Raw genomic sequence first — 15,410 nt, 5'->3', positions numbered from 1 at the left:
TGATATACTACCTACAGGTGTGTAATAACTACAATATGTTGTGATATACTACCTACAGGTGTGTAATAACTACAATATGTTGTGATATACTACCTACAGGTGTGTAATAACTACAATATGTTGTGATATACTACCTACAGGTGTGTAATAACTACAATATGTTGTGATATACTACCTACAGGTGTGTAATAACTACAATATGTTGTGATATACTACCTACAGGTGTGTAATAACTACAATATGTTGTGATACACTACCTACAGGTGTGTAATAACAACAAGAACTGCCACTGCGAGGCCCACTGGGCTCCTCCCTTCTGTGACAAAGCAGGCTTCGGGGGAAGTGTGGACAGTGGACCTATGAGACTAGCAGGTACCCAAAGTTACCAACACAAATGTCTGCTATAATGTCATGCAAAGTAGGCTTTGGGGGGTCAATTCCGTTTCAATTGAGTCATATCAGAAAGTAAACGGAAATTCCAATGTTCCTCATTGAGACTAGCCGTATTGCTATAGATGAACATTATGTATTGCTGTTTTCATGTACTTGGTCTGTGTCTTATGTAATTCCCCAGACTACGGTGGCGTGGCGGTGGGTGTCCTGGCGGCTCTAATAACCTTCCTGGGAGCCGGCCTCATCATCTGCATCAAGAGAAAGACCCTACTGAGACTACTCTTCACCAACAAGAAGATCACTATGGACAAGCTAAGGTAATATAGATCACTATGGACAAGCTAAGGTAATATAGATCACTATGGACAAGCTAAGGGTAATATAGATCACTATGGACAAGCTAAGGTAATATAGATCACTATGGACAAGCTAAGGTAATATAGATCACTATGGACAAGCTAAGGTAATATAGAACACTATGGACAAGCTAAGGTAATATAGAACACTATGGACAAGCTAAGGTAATATAGAACACTATGGACAAGCTAAGGTAATATAGATCACTATGGACAAGCTAAGGTAATATAGATCACTATGGACAAGCTAAGGGTAATATAGATCACTATGGACAAGCTAAGGTAATATAGATCACTATGGACAAGCTAAGGTAATATAGATCACTATGGACAAGCTAAGGTAATATAGATCACTATGGACAAGCTAAGGGTAATATAGATCACTATGGACAAGCTAAGGTAATATAGATCACTATGGACAAGCTAAGGTAATATAGATCACTATGGACAAGCTAAGGTAATATAGATCACTATGGACAAGCTAAGGTAATATAGATCACTATGGACAAGCTAAGGGTAATATAGATCACTATGGACAAGCTAAGGTAATATAGATCACTATGGACAAGCTAAGGTAATATAGATCACTATGGACAAGCTAAGGTAATATAGATCACTATGGACAAGCTAAGGTAATATAGATCACTATGGACAAGCTAAGGGTAATATAGATCACTATGGACAAGCTAAGGTAACATAGATCACTATGGACAAGCTAAGGTAATATAGATCACTATGGACAAGCTAAGGTAATATAGATCACTATGGACAAGCTAAGGTAATATAGAACACTATGGACAAGCTAAGGTAATATAGATCACTATGGACAAGCTAAGGTAATATAGATCACTATGGACAAGCTAAGGTAATATAGATCACTATGGACAAGCTAAGGTAATACAGATCACTATGGACAAGCTAAGGTAATATAGATCACTATGGACAAGCTAAGGTAATATAGATCACTATGGACAAGCTAAGGTAATATAGATCACTATGGACAAGCTAAGGGTAATATAGATCACTATGGACAAGCTAAGGTAATATAGATCACTATGGACAAGCTAAGGTAATATAGAACACTATGGACAAGCTAAGGTAATATAGATCACTATGGACAAGCTAAGGTAATATAGATCACTATGGACAAGCTAAGGTAATATAGATCACTATGGACAAGCTAAGGTAATATAGATCACTATGGACAAGCTAAGGTAATATAGATCACTATGGACAAGCTAAGGTAATATAGATCACTATGGACAAGCTAAGGTAATATAGATCACTATGGACAAGCTAAGGGTAATATAGATCACTATGGACAAGCTAAGGTAATATAGAACACTATGGACAAGCTAAGGTAATATAGAACACTATGGACAAGCTAAGGTAATATAGATCACTATGGACAAGCTAAGGTAATATAATACATACCAACAGGTAGGGCATTAGAAACTAAGGTCAAGACTACACACCTCGATGCCCTGTCTTAATAATAACACTAGAACAATATATGCCATTTAGTAGACATTTGTATCCAGCAGCATACATTTTACGTATGGGTGGCCCCGGGAATCGAACCCACAATCCTGGCATTGCAAGCACCATGATCTGCCAGCTGAGCAATACTTTTACTACCGCCCCATATAGACTGTATGGGAACGAGCTACCCATTAGTCTTCTAAAGTTCCACGATAAACCCACTGAGTTGAAATTTAATAAAACAAATTCACATCTGGGGACTGATTTTGTATTTCATATTTTTAAAAGGCCCACTCTTTAAGTGTAAATCTGTTGTTGTATCACAGGTCAGTTGGGCCCAACAGATCATACAGTCACAGAGATTCCCCACCTGGCCGGCCTCCAGCCCAGCCTCCAGCCCAGCCTCCAGCCCAGCCTCCAGCCCAGCCACAGAGGCAGAAACACAGCAGCAGCATCTTCAAGGTTAATGTTGCCTCTTCCTCCTCTTTAAATCCCCTCCCCCTCTCCTCCCCTCTCCTCCCCACTGGCTTCCTCCCACATAACAGCAGCTAATTCCCCCCCCCCCCCCATCTCTCTCTCTCTCTCTCCATCCTTCTCTCTCTCTCTCTCTCTCCATCCTTCTCTCTCTCTCTCTCCATCCTTCTCTCTCTCTCTCTCTCTCTCTCTCCATCCTTCTCTCTCTCTCTCTCTATCCTCTCCCTCCCTCTCTCTCCCTGTGTGACATGTTATTTTCACGCAAACGGCAGCTAATTCAAATCCAATTAAAAGGTTGGGTGCCGAGCGGAGTTGGTGAACATAATGGCATAATGGACTCTGTTGAGAGAATCCCGCTTTGGTCGCGCAGCGAAATATGCTTGTTAGAAGAATAAATTGATTTATTTGTGCGTGAAACACACCGGGAATATTGATGAGGGAGTCTGGTCTATTGTTGTTGGGTTTTCAAAGCCTCAGGCTGAAACTTTAACAACAACAGAGTGTTATATTCAGGTGACAGGCTGGTACTTTAACAACAACAGAGTGTTATATTCAGGTGACAGGCTGGTACTTTAACAACAACAGAGTGTTATATTCAGGTGACAGGCTGGTCCTTTAACAACAACAGAGTGTTATATTCAGGTGACAGGCTGGTCCTTTAACATCAACAGAGTGTTATATTCAGGTGACAGGCTGGTACTTTAACAGCAACAGAGTGTTATATTCAGGTGACAGGCTGGTACTTTAACAACAACAGAGTGTTATATTCAGGTGACAGGCTGGTACTTTAACAACAACAGAGTGTTATATTCAGGTGACAGGCTGGTACTTTAACAACAACAGAGTGTTATATTCAGGTGACAGGCTGGTACTTTACTGTCTGGTTTTAGTAACCCGTCCTGTAGTATCCATCCTGTAGTATCTGGTTTTAGTTACCCGTCCTGTAGTGTCTGGTTTTAGTTACCCGTCCTGTAGTATCTGGTTTTAGTTAACCGTCCTGTAGTGTCTGGTTTTAGTTACCCGTCCTGTAGTGTCTGGTTTTAGTTACCCGTCCTGTAGTATCTGGTTTTAGTTACCCATCCTGTAGTATCTGGTTTTAGTTACCCATCCTGTAGTATCTGGTTTTAGTTACCCATCCTGTAGTATCTGGTTTTAGTTACCCATCCTGTAGTATCTGGTTTTAGTTACCCATCCTGTAGTATCTGGTTTTAGTTACCCATCCTGTAGTATCTGGTTTTAGTTACCCATCCTGTAGTATCTGGTTTTAGTTACCCGTCCTGTAGTATCTGGTTTTAGTTACCCGTCCTGTAGTGTCTGGTTTTAGTTACCCATCCTGTAGTATCTGGTTTTAGTTACCCGTCCTGTAGTATCTGGTTTTAGTTACCCATCCTGTAGTATCTGGTTTTAGTTACCCATCCTGTAGTATCTGGTTTTAGTTACCCATCCTGTAGTATCTGGTTTTAGTTACCCGTCCTGTAGTATCTGGTTGGTTTTAGTTACCCATCCTGTAGTATCTGGTTTTAGTTACCCATCCTGTAGTATCTGGTTTTAGTTACCGATCCTGTAGTATCTGGTTTTAGTTACCCATCCTGTAGTATCTGGTTTTAGTTACCCATCCTGTAGTATCTGGTTGGTTTTAGTTACCCGTCCTGTAGTATCTGGTTTTAGTTACCCATCCTGTAGTATCTGGTTTTAGTTACCCATCCTGTAGTGTCTGGTTTTAGTTACCCGTCCTGTAGTATCTGGTTTTAGTTACCCATCCTGTAGTATCTGGTTTTAGTTACCCATCCTGTAGTATCTGGTTTTAGTTACCCGTCCTGTAGTATCTGGTTTTAGTTACCCATCCTGTAGTGTCTGGTTTTAGTTACCCATCCTGTTTTATCTGGTTTTAGTTACCCGTCCTGTAGTGTCTGGTTTTAGTTACCCGTCCTGTAGTATCTGGTTTTAGTTACCCATCCTGTAGTATCTGGTTTTAGTTACCCGTCCTGTAGTGTCTGGTTTTAGTTACCCGTCCTGTAGTATCTGGTTTTAGTTACCCATCCTGTAGTATCTGGTTTTAGTTACCCATCCTGTAGTATCTGGTTTTAGTTACCCGTCCTGTAGTATCTGGTTTTAGTTACCCATCCTGTAGTGTCTGGTTTTAGTTACCCATCCTGTAGTGTCTGGTTTTAGTTACCCGTCCTGTAGTATCTGGTTGGTTTTAGTTACCCATCCTGTAGTATCTGGTTTTAGTTACCCGTCCTGTAGTATCTGGTTTTAGTTACCCGTCCTGTAGTATCTGGTTTTAGTTACCCATCCTGTAGTATCCGTCCTGTAGTATCTGGTTGGTTTTAGTTACCCATCCTGTAGTATCTGGTTTTAGTTACCCATCCTGTAGTATCTGGTTTTAGTTACCCGTCCTGTAGTATCTGGTTTTAGTTACCCATCCTGTAGTATCTGGTTTTAGTTACCCATCCTGTAGTATCTAGTTTTAGTTACACGTCCTGTAGTATCTGGTTTTAGTTACCCATCCTGTAGTATCTAGTTTTAGTTACACGTCCTGTAGTATCTAGTTTTAGTTACCCATCCTGTAGTATCTGGTTTTAGTTACACGTCCTGTAGTATCTGGTTTTAGTTACCCATCCTGTAGTATCTGGTTTTAGTTACCCGTCCTGTAGTATCTGGTTTTAGTTACCCGTCCTGTAGTATCTGGTTTTAGTTACCCGTCCTGTAGTATCTGGTTTTAGTTACCCATCCTGTAGTATCTGGTTTTAGTTACCCGTCCTGTAGTATCTGGTTTTAGTTACCCGTCCTGTAGTATCTGGTTTTAGTTACCCGTCCTGTAGTATCTGGTTTTAGTTACCCGTCCTGTAGTATCTGGTTTTAGTTACCCATCCTGTAGTGTCTGGTTTTAGTTACCCGTCCTGTAGTATCTGGTTTTAGTTACCCATCCTGTAGTATCTGGTTTTAGTTACCCATCCTGTAGTATCTGGTTTTAGTTACCCATCCTGTAGTGTCTGGTTTTAGTTACCCATCCTGTAGTGTCTCGTTTTAGTTACCCGTCCTGTAGTATCTGGTTTTAGTTACCCGTCCTGTAGTGTCTGGTTTTAGTTACCCATCCTGTAGAATCTGGTTTTAGTTACCCATCCTGTAGTATCTGGTTGGTTTTAGTGACCCGTCCTGTAGTATCTGGTTTTAGTTACCCGTCCTGTAGTATCTGGTTTTAGTTACCCGTCCTGTAGTATCTGGTTTTAGTTACCCGTCCTGTAGTATCTGGTTTTAGTTACCCGTCCTGTAGTATCTGGTTTTAGTTACCCATCCTGTAGTATCTGGTTTTAGTTACCCATCCTGTAGTATCTGGTTTTAGTTACCCATCCTGTAGTATCTGGTTTTAGTTACCCATCCTGTAGTATCTGGTTTTAGTTACCCATCCTGTAGTATCTGGTTTTAGTTACCCGTCCTGTAGTATCTGGTTGGTTTTAGTTACCCATCCTGTAGTATCTGGTTTTAGTTACCCATCCTGTAGTGTCTGGTTTTAGTTACCCATCCTGTAGTATCTGGTTTTAGTTACCCATCCTGTAGTATCTGGTTTTAGTTACCCATCCTGTAGTATCTGGTTTTAGTTACCCATCCTGTAGTATCTGGTTTTAGTTACCCATCCTGTAGTATCTGGTTTTAGTTACCCGTCCTGTAGTATCTGGTTTTAGTTACCCGTCCTGTAGTATCTGGTTTTAGTTACCCATCCTGTAGTGTCTGGTTTTAGTTACCCGTCCTGTAGTGTCTGGTTTTAGTTACCCGTCCTGTAGTATCTGGTTTTAGTTACCCATCCTGTAGTATCTGGTTTTAGTTACCCGTCCTGTAGTATCTGGTTTTAGTTACCCATCCTGTAGTATCTGGTTTTAGTAACCCGTCCTGTAGTATCTGGTTTTAGTTACCCGTCCTGTAGTATCTGGTTTTAGTTACCCGTCCTGTAGTATTTGGTTTTAGTTACCCATCCTGTAGTATCTGGTTTTAGTTACCCATCCTGTAGTATCTGGTTTTAGTTACCCATCCTGTAGTATCTGGTTTTAGTTACCCATCCTGTAGTGTCTGGTTTTAGTTACCCATCCTGTAGTATCTGGTTTTAGTTACCCATCCTGTAGTATCTGGTTTTAGTTACCCATCCTGTAGTATCTGGTTTTAGTTACCCATCCTGTAGTATCTGGTTTTAGTTACCCGTCCTGTAGTATCTGGTTTTAGTTACCCATCCTGTAGTATCTGGTTTTAGTTACCCGTCCTGTAGTATCTGGTTTTAGTTACCCGTCCTGTAGTATCTGGTTTTAGTTACCCGTCCTGTAGTATCTGGTTTTAGTTACCCATCCTGTAGTGTCTGGTTTTAGTTACCCGTCCTGTAGTATCTGGTTTTAGTTACCCGTCCTGTAGTATCTGGTTTTAGTTACCCATCCTGTAGTATCTGGTTTTAGTTACCCGTCCTGTAGTATCTGGTTTTAGTTACCCGTCCTGTAGTATCTGGTTTTAGTTACCCATCCTGTAGTATCTGGTTTTAGTTACCCATCCTGTAGTATCTGGTTGGTTTTAGTTACCCGTCCTGTAGTATCTGGTTTTAGTTACCCGTCCTGTAGTGTCTGGTTTTAGTTACCCGTCCTGTAGTATCTGGTTTTAGTTACCCATCCTGTAGTATCTGGTTTTAGTTACCCGTCCTGTAGTATCTGGTTTTAGTTACCCATCCTGTAGTATCTGGTTTTAGTTACCCATCCTGTAGTATCTGGTTTTAGTTACCCGTCCTGTAGTATCTGGTTGGTTTTAGTTACCCATCCTGTAGTATCTGGTTTTAGTTACCCATCCTGTAGTATCTTGTTTTAGTTACCCATCCTGTAGTATCTGGTTTTAGTTACCCATCCTGTAGTATCTGGTTTTAGTTACCCATCCTGTAGTATCTGGTTGGTTTTAGTTACCCGTCCTGTAGTATCTGGTTTTAGTTACCCATCCTGTAGTATCTGGTTTTAGTTACCCGTCCTGTAGTGTCTGGTTTTAGTTACCCGTCCTGTAGTATCTGGTTTTAGTTACCCATCCTGTAGTATCTGGTTTTAGTTACCCATCCTGTAGTATCTGGTTTTAGTTACCCGTCCTGTAGTATCTGGTTGGTTTTAGTTACCCATCCTGTAGTATCTGGTTTTAGTTACCCATCCTGTAGTGTCTGGTTTTAGTTACCCATCCTGTAGTATCTGGTTTTAGTTACCCATCCTGTAGTATCTGGTTTTAGTTACCCATCCTGTAGTATCTGGTTTTAGTTACCCATCCTGTAGTATCTGGTTTTAGTTACCCATCCTGTAGTATCTGGTTTTAGTTACCCGTCCTGTAGTATCTGGTTTTAGTTACCCGTCCTGTAGTATCTGGTTTTAGTTACCCATCCTGTAGTGTCTGGTTTTAGTTACCCGTCCTGTAGTGTCTGGTTTTAGTTACCCGTCCTGTAGTATCTGGTTTTAGTTACCCATCCTGTAGTATCTGGTTTTAGTTACCCGTCCTGTAGTATCTGGTTTTAGTTACCCATCCTGTAGTATCTGGTTTTAGTAACCCGTCCTGTAGTATCTGGTTTTAGTTACCCGTCCTGTAGTATCTGGTTTTAGTTACCCGTCCTGTAGTATCTGGTTTTAGTTACCCATCCTGTAGTATCTGGTTTTAGTTACCCATCCTGTAGTATCTGGTTTTAGTTACCCATCCTGTAGTATCTGGTTTTAGTTACCCATCCTGTAGTGTCTGGTTTTAGTTACCCATCCTGTAGTATCTGGTTTTAGTTACCCATCCTGTAGTATCTGGTTTTAGTTACCCATCCTGTAGTATCTGGTTTTAGTTACCCATCCTGTAGTATCTGGTTTTAGTTACCCGTCCTGTAGTATCTGGTTTTAGTTACCCATCCTGTAGTATCTGGTTTTAGTTACCCGTCCTGTAGTATCTGGTTTTAGTTACCCATCCTGTAGTATCTGGTTTTAGTTACCCATCCTGTAGTATCTGGTTTTAGTTACCCATCCTGTAGTATCTGGTTTTAGTTACCCATCCTGTAGTATCTGGTTTTAGTTACCCATCCTGTAGTATCTGGTTTTAGTTACCCATCCTGTAGTATCTGGTTTTAGTTACCCGTCCTGTAGTATCTGGTTTTAGTTACCCGTCCTGTAGTGTCTGGTTTTAGTTACCCATCCTGTAGTATCTGGTTTTAGTTACCCGTCCTGTAGTATCTGGTTTTAGTTACCCATCCTGTAGTATCTGGTTTTAGTTACCCATCCTGTAGTATCTGGTTTTAGTTACCCATCCTGTAGTATCTGGTTTTAGTTACCCGTCCTGTAGTATCTGGTTGGTTTTAGTTACCCATCCTGTAGTATCTGGTTTTAGTTACCCATCCTGTAGTATCTGGTTTTAGTTACCGATCCTGTAGTATCTGGTTTTAGTTACCCATCCTGTAGTATCTGGTTTTAGTTACCCATCCTGTAGTATCTGGTTGGTTTTAGTTACCCGTCCTGTAGTATCTGGTTTTAGTTACCCATCCTGTAGTATCTGGTTTTAGTTACCCGTCCTGTAGTGTCTGGTTTTAGTTACCCGTCCTGTAGTATCTGGTTTTAGTTACCCATCCTGTAGTATCTGGTTTTAGTTACCCATCCTGTAGTATCTGGTTTTAGTTACCCGTCCTGTAGTATCTGGTTTTAGTTACCCATCCTGTAGTGTCTGGTTTTAGTTACCCATCCTGTTTTATCTGGTTTTAGTTACCCGTCCTGTAGTGTCTGGTTTTAGTTACCCGTCCTGTAGTATCTGGTTTTAGTTACCCATCCTGTAGTATCTGGTTTTAGTTACCCGTCCTGTAGTGTCTGGTTTTAGTTACCCGTCCTGTAGTATCTGGTTTTAGTTACCCATCCTGTAGTATCTGGTTTTAGTTACCCATCCTGTAGTATCTGGTTTTAGTTACCCGTCCTGTAGTATCTGGTTTTAGTTACCCATCCTGTAGTGTCTGGTTTTAGTTACCCATCCTGTAGTGTCTGGTTTTAGTTACCCGTCCTGTAGTATCTGGTTGGTTTTAGTTACCCATCCTGTAGTATCTGGTTTTAGTTACCCGTCCTGTAGTATCTGGTTTTAGTTACCCGTCCTGTAGTATCTGGTTTTAGTTACCCATCCTGTAGTATCCGTCCTGTAGTATCTGGTTGGTTTTAGTTACCCATCCTGTAGTATCTGGTTTTAGTTACCCATCCTGTAGTATCTGGTTTTAGTTACCCGTCCTGTAGTATCTGGTTTTAGTTACCCATCCTGTAGTATCTGGTTTTAGTTACCCATCCTGTAGTATCTAGTTTTAGTTACACGTCCTGTAGTATCTGGTTTTAGTTACCCATCCTGTAGTATCTAGTTTTAGTTACACGTCCTGTAGTATCTAGTTTTAGTTACCCATCCTGTAGTATCTGGTTTTAGTTACACGTCCTGTAGTATCTGGTTTTAGTTACCCATCCTGTAGTATCTGGTTTTAGTTACCCGTCCTGTAGTATCTGGTTTTAGTTACCCGTCCTGTAGTATCTGGTTTTAGTTACCCGTCCTGTAGTATCTGGTTTTAGTTACCCATCCTGTAGTATCTGGTTTTAGTTACCCGTCCTGTAGTATCTGGTTTTAGTTACCCGTCCTGTAGTATCTGGTTTTAGTTACCCGTCCTGTAGTATCTGGTTTTAGTTACCCATCCTGTAGTATCTGGTTTTAGTTACCCGTCCTGTAGTATCTGGTTTTAGTTACCCGTCCTGTAGTATCTGGTTTTAGTTACCCGTCCTGTAGTATCTGGTTTTAGTTACCCGTCCTGTAGTATCTGCTTTTAGTTACCCGTCCTGTAGTATCTGGTTTTAGTTACCCATCCTGTAGTGTCTGGTTTTAGTTACCCGTCCTGTAGTATCTGGTTTTAGTTACCCATCCTGTAGTATCTGGTTTTAGTTACCCATCCTGTAGTATCTGGTTTTAGTTACCCATCCTGTAGTGTCTGGTTTTAGTTACCCATCCTGTAGTGTCTCGTTTTAGTTACCCGTCCTGTAGTATCTGGTTTTAGTTACCCGTCCTGTAGTGTCTGGTTTTAGTTACCCATCCTGTAGAATCTGGTTTTAGTTACCCATCCTGTAGTATCTGGTTGGTTTTAGTGACCCGTCCTGTAGTATCTGGTTTTAGTTACCCGTCCTGTAGTATCTGGTTTTAGTTACCCGTCCTGTAGTATCTGGTTTTAGTTACCCGTCCTGTAGTATCTGGTTTTAGTTACCCGTCCTGTAGTATCTGGTTTTAGTTACCCATCCTGTAGTATCTGGTTTTAGTTACCCATCCTGTAGTATCTGGTTTTAGTTACCCATCCTGTAGTATCTGGTTTTAGTTACCCATCCTGTAGTATCTGGTTTTAGTTACCCATCCTGTAGTATCTGGTTTTAGTTACCCGTCCTGTAGTATCTGGTTGGTTTTAGTTACCCATCCTGTAGTATCTGGTTTTAGTTACCCATCCTGTAGTGTCTGGTTTTAGTTACCCATCCTGTAGTATCTGGTTTTAGTTACCCATCCTGTAGTATCTGGTTTTAGTTACCCATCCTGTAGTATCTGGTTTTAGTTACCCATCCTGTAGTATCTGGTTTTAGTTACCCATCCTGTAGTATCTGGTTTTAGTTACCCGTCCTGTAGTATCTGGTTTTAGTTACCCGTCCTGTAGTATCTGGTTTTAGTTACCCATCCTGTAGTGTCTGGTTTTAGTTACCCGTCCTGTAGTGTCTGGTTTTAGTTACCCGTCCTGTAGTATCTGGTTTTAGTTACCCATCCTGTAGTATCTGGTTTTAGTTACCCGTCCTGTAGTATCTGGTTTTAGTTACCCATCCTGTAGTATCTGGTTTTAGTAACCCGTCCTGTAGTATCTGGTTTTAGTTACCCGTCCTGTAGTATCTGGTTTTAGTTACCCGTCCTGTAGTATTTGGTTTTAGTTACCCATCCTGTAGTATCTGGTTTTAGTTACCCATCCTGTAGTATCTGGTTTTAGTTACCCATCCTGTAGTATCTGGTTTTAGTTACCCATCCTGTAGTGTCTGGTTTTAGTTACCCATCCTGTAGTATCTGGTTTTAGTTACCCATCCTGTAGTATCTGGTTTTAGTTACCCATCCTGTAGTATCTGGTTTTAGTTACCCATCCTGTAGTATCTGGTTTTAGTTACCCGTCCTGTAGTATCTGGTTTTAGTTACCCATCCTGTAGTATCTGGTTTTAGTTACCCGTCCTGTAGTATCTGGTTTTAGTTACCCGTCCTGTAGTATCTGGTTTTAGTTACCCGTCCTGTAGTATCTGGTTTTAGTTACCCATCCTGTAGTGTCTGGTTTTAGTTACCCGTCCTGTAGTATCTGGTTTTAGTTACCCGTCCTGTAGTATCTGGTTTTAGTTACCCATCCTGTAGTATCTGGTTTTAGTTACCCGTCCTGTAGTATCTGGTTTTAGTTACCCGTCCTGTAGTATCTGGTTTTAGTTACCCATCCTGTAGTATCTGGTTTTAGTTACCCATCCTGTAGTATCTGGTTGGTTTTAGTTACCCGTCCTGTAGTATCTGGTTTTAGTTACCCGTCCTGTAGTGTCTGGTTTTAGTTACCCGTCCTGTAGTATCTGGTTTTAGTTACCCATCCTGTAGTATCTGGTTTTAGTTACCCGTCCTGTAGTATCTGGTTTTAGTTACCCATCCTGTAGTATCTGGTTTTAGTTACCCATCCTGTAGTATCTGGTTTTAGTTACCCGTCCTGTAGTATCTGGTTGGTTTTAGTTACCCATCCTGTAGTATCTGGTTTTAGTTACCCATCCTGTAGTATCTTGTTTTAGTTACCCATCCTGTAGTATCTGGTTTTAGTTACCCATCCTGTAGTATCTGGTTTTAGTTACCCATCCTGTAGTATCTGGTTGGTTTTAGTTACCCGTCCTGTAGTATCTGGTTTTAGTTACCCATCCTGTAGTATCTGGTTTTAGTTACCCGTCCTGTAGTGTCTGGTTTTAGTTACCCGTCCTGTAGTATCTGGTTTTAGTTACCCATCCTGTAGTATCTGGTTTTAGTTACCCATCCTGTAGTATCTGGTTTTAGTTACCCGTCCTGTAGTATCTGGTTGGTTTTAGTTACCCATCCTGTAGTATCTGGTTTTAGTTACCCATCCTGTAGTGTCTGGTTTTAGTTACCCATCCTGTAGTATCTGGTTTTAGTTACCCATCCTGTAGTATCTGGTTTTAGTTACCCATCCTGTAGTATCTGGTTTTAGTTACCCATCCTGTAGTATCTGGTTTTAGTTACCCATCCTGTAGTATCTGGTTTTAGTTACCCGTCCTGTAGTATCTGGTTTTAGTTACCCGTCCTGTAGTATCTGGTTTTAGTTACCCATCCTGTAGTGTCTGGTTTTAGTTACCCGTCCTGTAGTGTCTGGTTTTAGTTACCCGTCCTGTAGTATCTGGTTTTAGTTACCCATCCTGTAGTATCTGGTTTTAGTTACCCGTCCTGTAGTATCTGGTTTTAGTTACCCATCCTGTAGTATCTGGTTTTAGTAACCCGTCCTGTAGTATCTGGTTTTAGTTACCCGTCCTGTAGTATCTGGTTTTAGTTACCCGTCCTGTAGTATCTGGTTTTAGTTACCCATCCTGTAGTATCTGGTTTTAGTTACCCATCCTGTAGTATCTGGTTTTAGTTACCCATCCTGTAGTATCTGGTTTTAGTTACCCATCCTGTAGTGTCTGGTTTTAGTTACCCATCCTGTAGTATCTGGTTTTAGTTACCCATCCTGTAGTATCTGGTTTTAGTTACCCATCCTGTAGTATCTGGTTTTAGTTACCCATCCTGTAGTATCTGGTTTTAGTTACCCGTCCTGTAGTATCTGGTTTTAGTTACCCATCCTGTAGTATCTGGTTTTAGTTACCCGTCCTGTAGTATCTGGTTTTAGTTACCCGTCCTGTAGTATCTGGTTTTAGTTACCCGTCCTGTAGTATCTGGTTTTAGTTACCCATCCTGTAGTGTCTGGTTTTAGTTACCCGTCCTGTAGTATCTGGTTTTAGTTACCCGTCCTGTAGTATCTGGTTTTAGTTACCCATCCTGTAGTATCTGGTTTTAGTTACCCGTCCTGTAGTATCTGGTTTTAGTTACCCGTCCTGTAGTATCTGGTTTTAGTTACCCATCCTGTAGTATCTGGTTTTAGTTACCCATCCTGTAGTATCTGGTTGGTTTTAGTTACCCGTCCTGTAGTATCTGGTTTTAGTTACCCGTCCTGTAGTGTCTGGTTTTAGTTACCCGTCCTGTAGTATCTGGTTTTAGTTACCCATCCTGTAGTATCTGGTTTTAGTTACCCGTCCTGTAGTATCTGGTTTTAGTTACCCATCCTGTAGTATCTGGTTTTAGTTACCCATCCTGTAGTATCTGGTTTTAGTTACCCGTCCTGTAGTATCTGGTTTTAGTTACCCATCCTGTAGTGTCTGGTTTTAGTTACCCATCCTGTAGTGTCTGGTTTTAGTTACCCGTCCTGTAGTGTCTGGTTTTAGTTACCCATCCTGTAGTATCTGGTTTTAGTTACCCATCCTGTAGTATCTGGTTTTAGTTACCCATCCTGTAGTGTCTGGTTTTAGTTACCCGTCCTGTAGTGTCTGGTTTTAGTTACCCTTCCTGTAGTATCTGGTTTTAGTTACCCATCCTGTAGTATCTGGTTTTAGTTACCCATCCTGTAGTGTCTGGTTTTAGTTACCCGTCCTGTAGTGTCTGGTTTTAGTTACCCATCCTGTAGTATCTGGTTTTAGTTACCCATCCTGTAGTGTCTGGTTTTAGTTACCCGTCCTGTAGTATCTGGTTTTAGTTACCCATCCTGTAGTATCTGGTTTTAGTTACCCATCCTGTAGTATCTGGTTTTAGTTACCCATCCTGTAGTGTCTGGTTTTAGTTACCCATCCTGTAGTGTCTGGTTTTAGTTACCCATCCTGTAGTATCCGTCCTGTAGTATCTGGTTTTAGTTACCCGTCCTGTAGTATCTGGTTTTAGTTACCCGTCCTGTAGTATCTGGTTTTAGTTACCCATCCTGTAGTATCTGGTTTTAGTTACCCATCCTGTAGTGTCTGGTTTTAGTTACCCATCCTGTAGTATCTGGTTTTAGTTACCCGTCCTGTAGTGTCTGGTTTTAGTTACCCATCCTGTAGTGTCTGGTTTTAGTTACCCGTCCTGTAGTATCTGGTTTTAGTTACCCGTCCTGTAGTGTCTGGTTTTAGTTACCCATCCTGTAGTATCTGGTTTTAGTTACCCATCCTGTAGTATCTGGTTGGTTTTAGTTACCCGTCCTGTAGTATCTGGTTTTAGTTACCCGTCCTGTAGTATCTGGTTTTAGTTACCCATCCTGTAGTATCTGGTTTTAGTTACCCGTCCTGTAGTATCTGGTTTTAGTTACCCATCCTGTAGTGTCTGGTTTTAGTTACCCATCCTGTAGTGTCTGGTTTTAGTTACCCGTCCTGTAGTATCTGGTTTTAGTTACCCGTCCTGTAGTATCTGGTTGGTTTTAGTTACCCATCCTGTAGTATCTGGTTTTAGTTACCCGTCCTGTAGTGTCTGGTTTTAGTTACCCATCCTGTAGTATCTGGTTTTAGTTACCCATCCTGTAGTATCTGGTTTTAGTTACCCGTCCTGTAGTGTCTGGTTTTAGTTACCCGTCCTGTAGTATCTGGTTTTAGTTACCCATCCTGTAGTGTC

At 41.1% G+C, this 15,410-nt stretch overlaps 1 protein-coding gene across 1 annotated transcript in view; it reads left to right on the top strand.

Annotated features, from left to right (window-relative positions):
- LOC311115807 (disintegrin and metalloproteinase domain-containing protein 12-like) overlaps positions 1–15,410 on the top strand; it is a gene marked incomplete at both ends in the record, with an annotated part of 90,416 nt that overhangs the window by 49,135 nt on the left and 25,871 nt on the right. Inside the window, 3 exons of the mRNA XM_084190935.1 lie at positions 264–372; positions 575–710; positions 2,558–2,693. Coding sequence (XP_084047061.1) covers positions 264–372; positions 575–710; positions 2,558–2,693 — 381 coding nt within the window. The remainder of the gene's footprint in view (positions 1–263; positions 373–574; positions 711–2,557; positions 2,694–15,410) is intronic.

This window comes from Coregonus lavaretus (genome assembly GCF_964263955.1).
Source record: "Coregonus lavaretus genome assembly, contig: HAP1_SCAFFOLD_818, whole genome shotgun sequence".
NCBI lineage: Eukaryota > Metazoa > Chordata > Actinopteri > Salmoniformes > Salmonidae > Coregonus > Coregonus lavaretus.
Note: the sequence above shows the minus strand (reverse complement) of the source record. Positions and strands in the feature narration are given on the sequence as shown.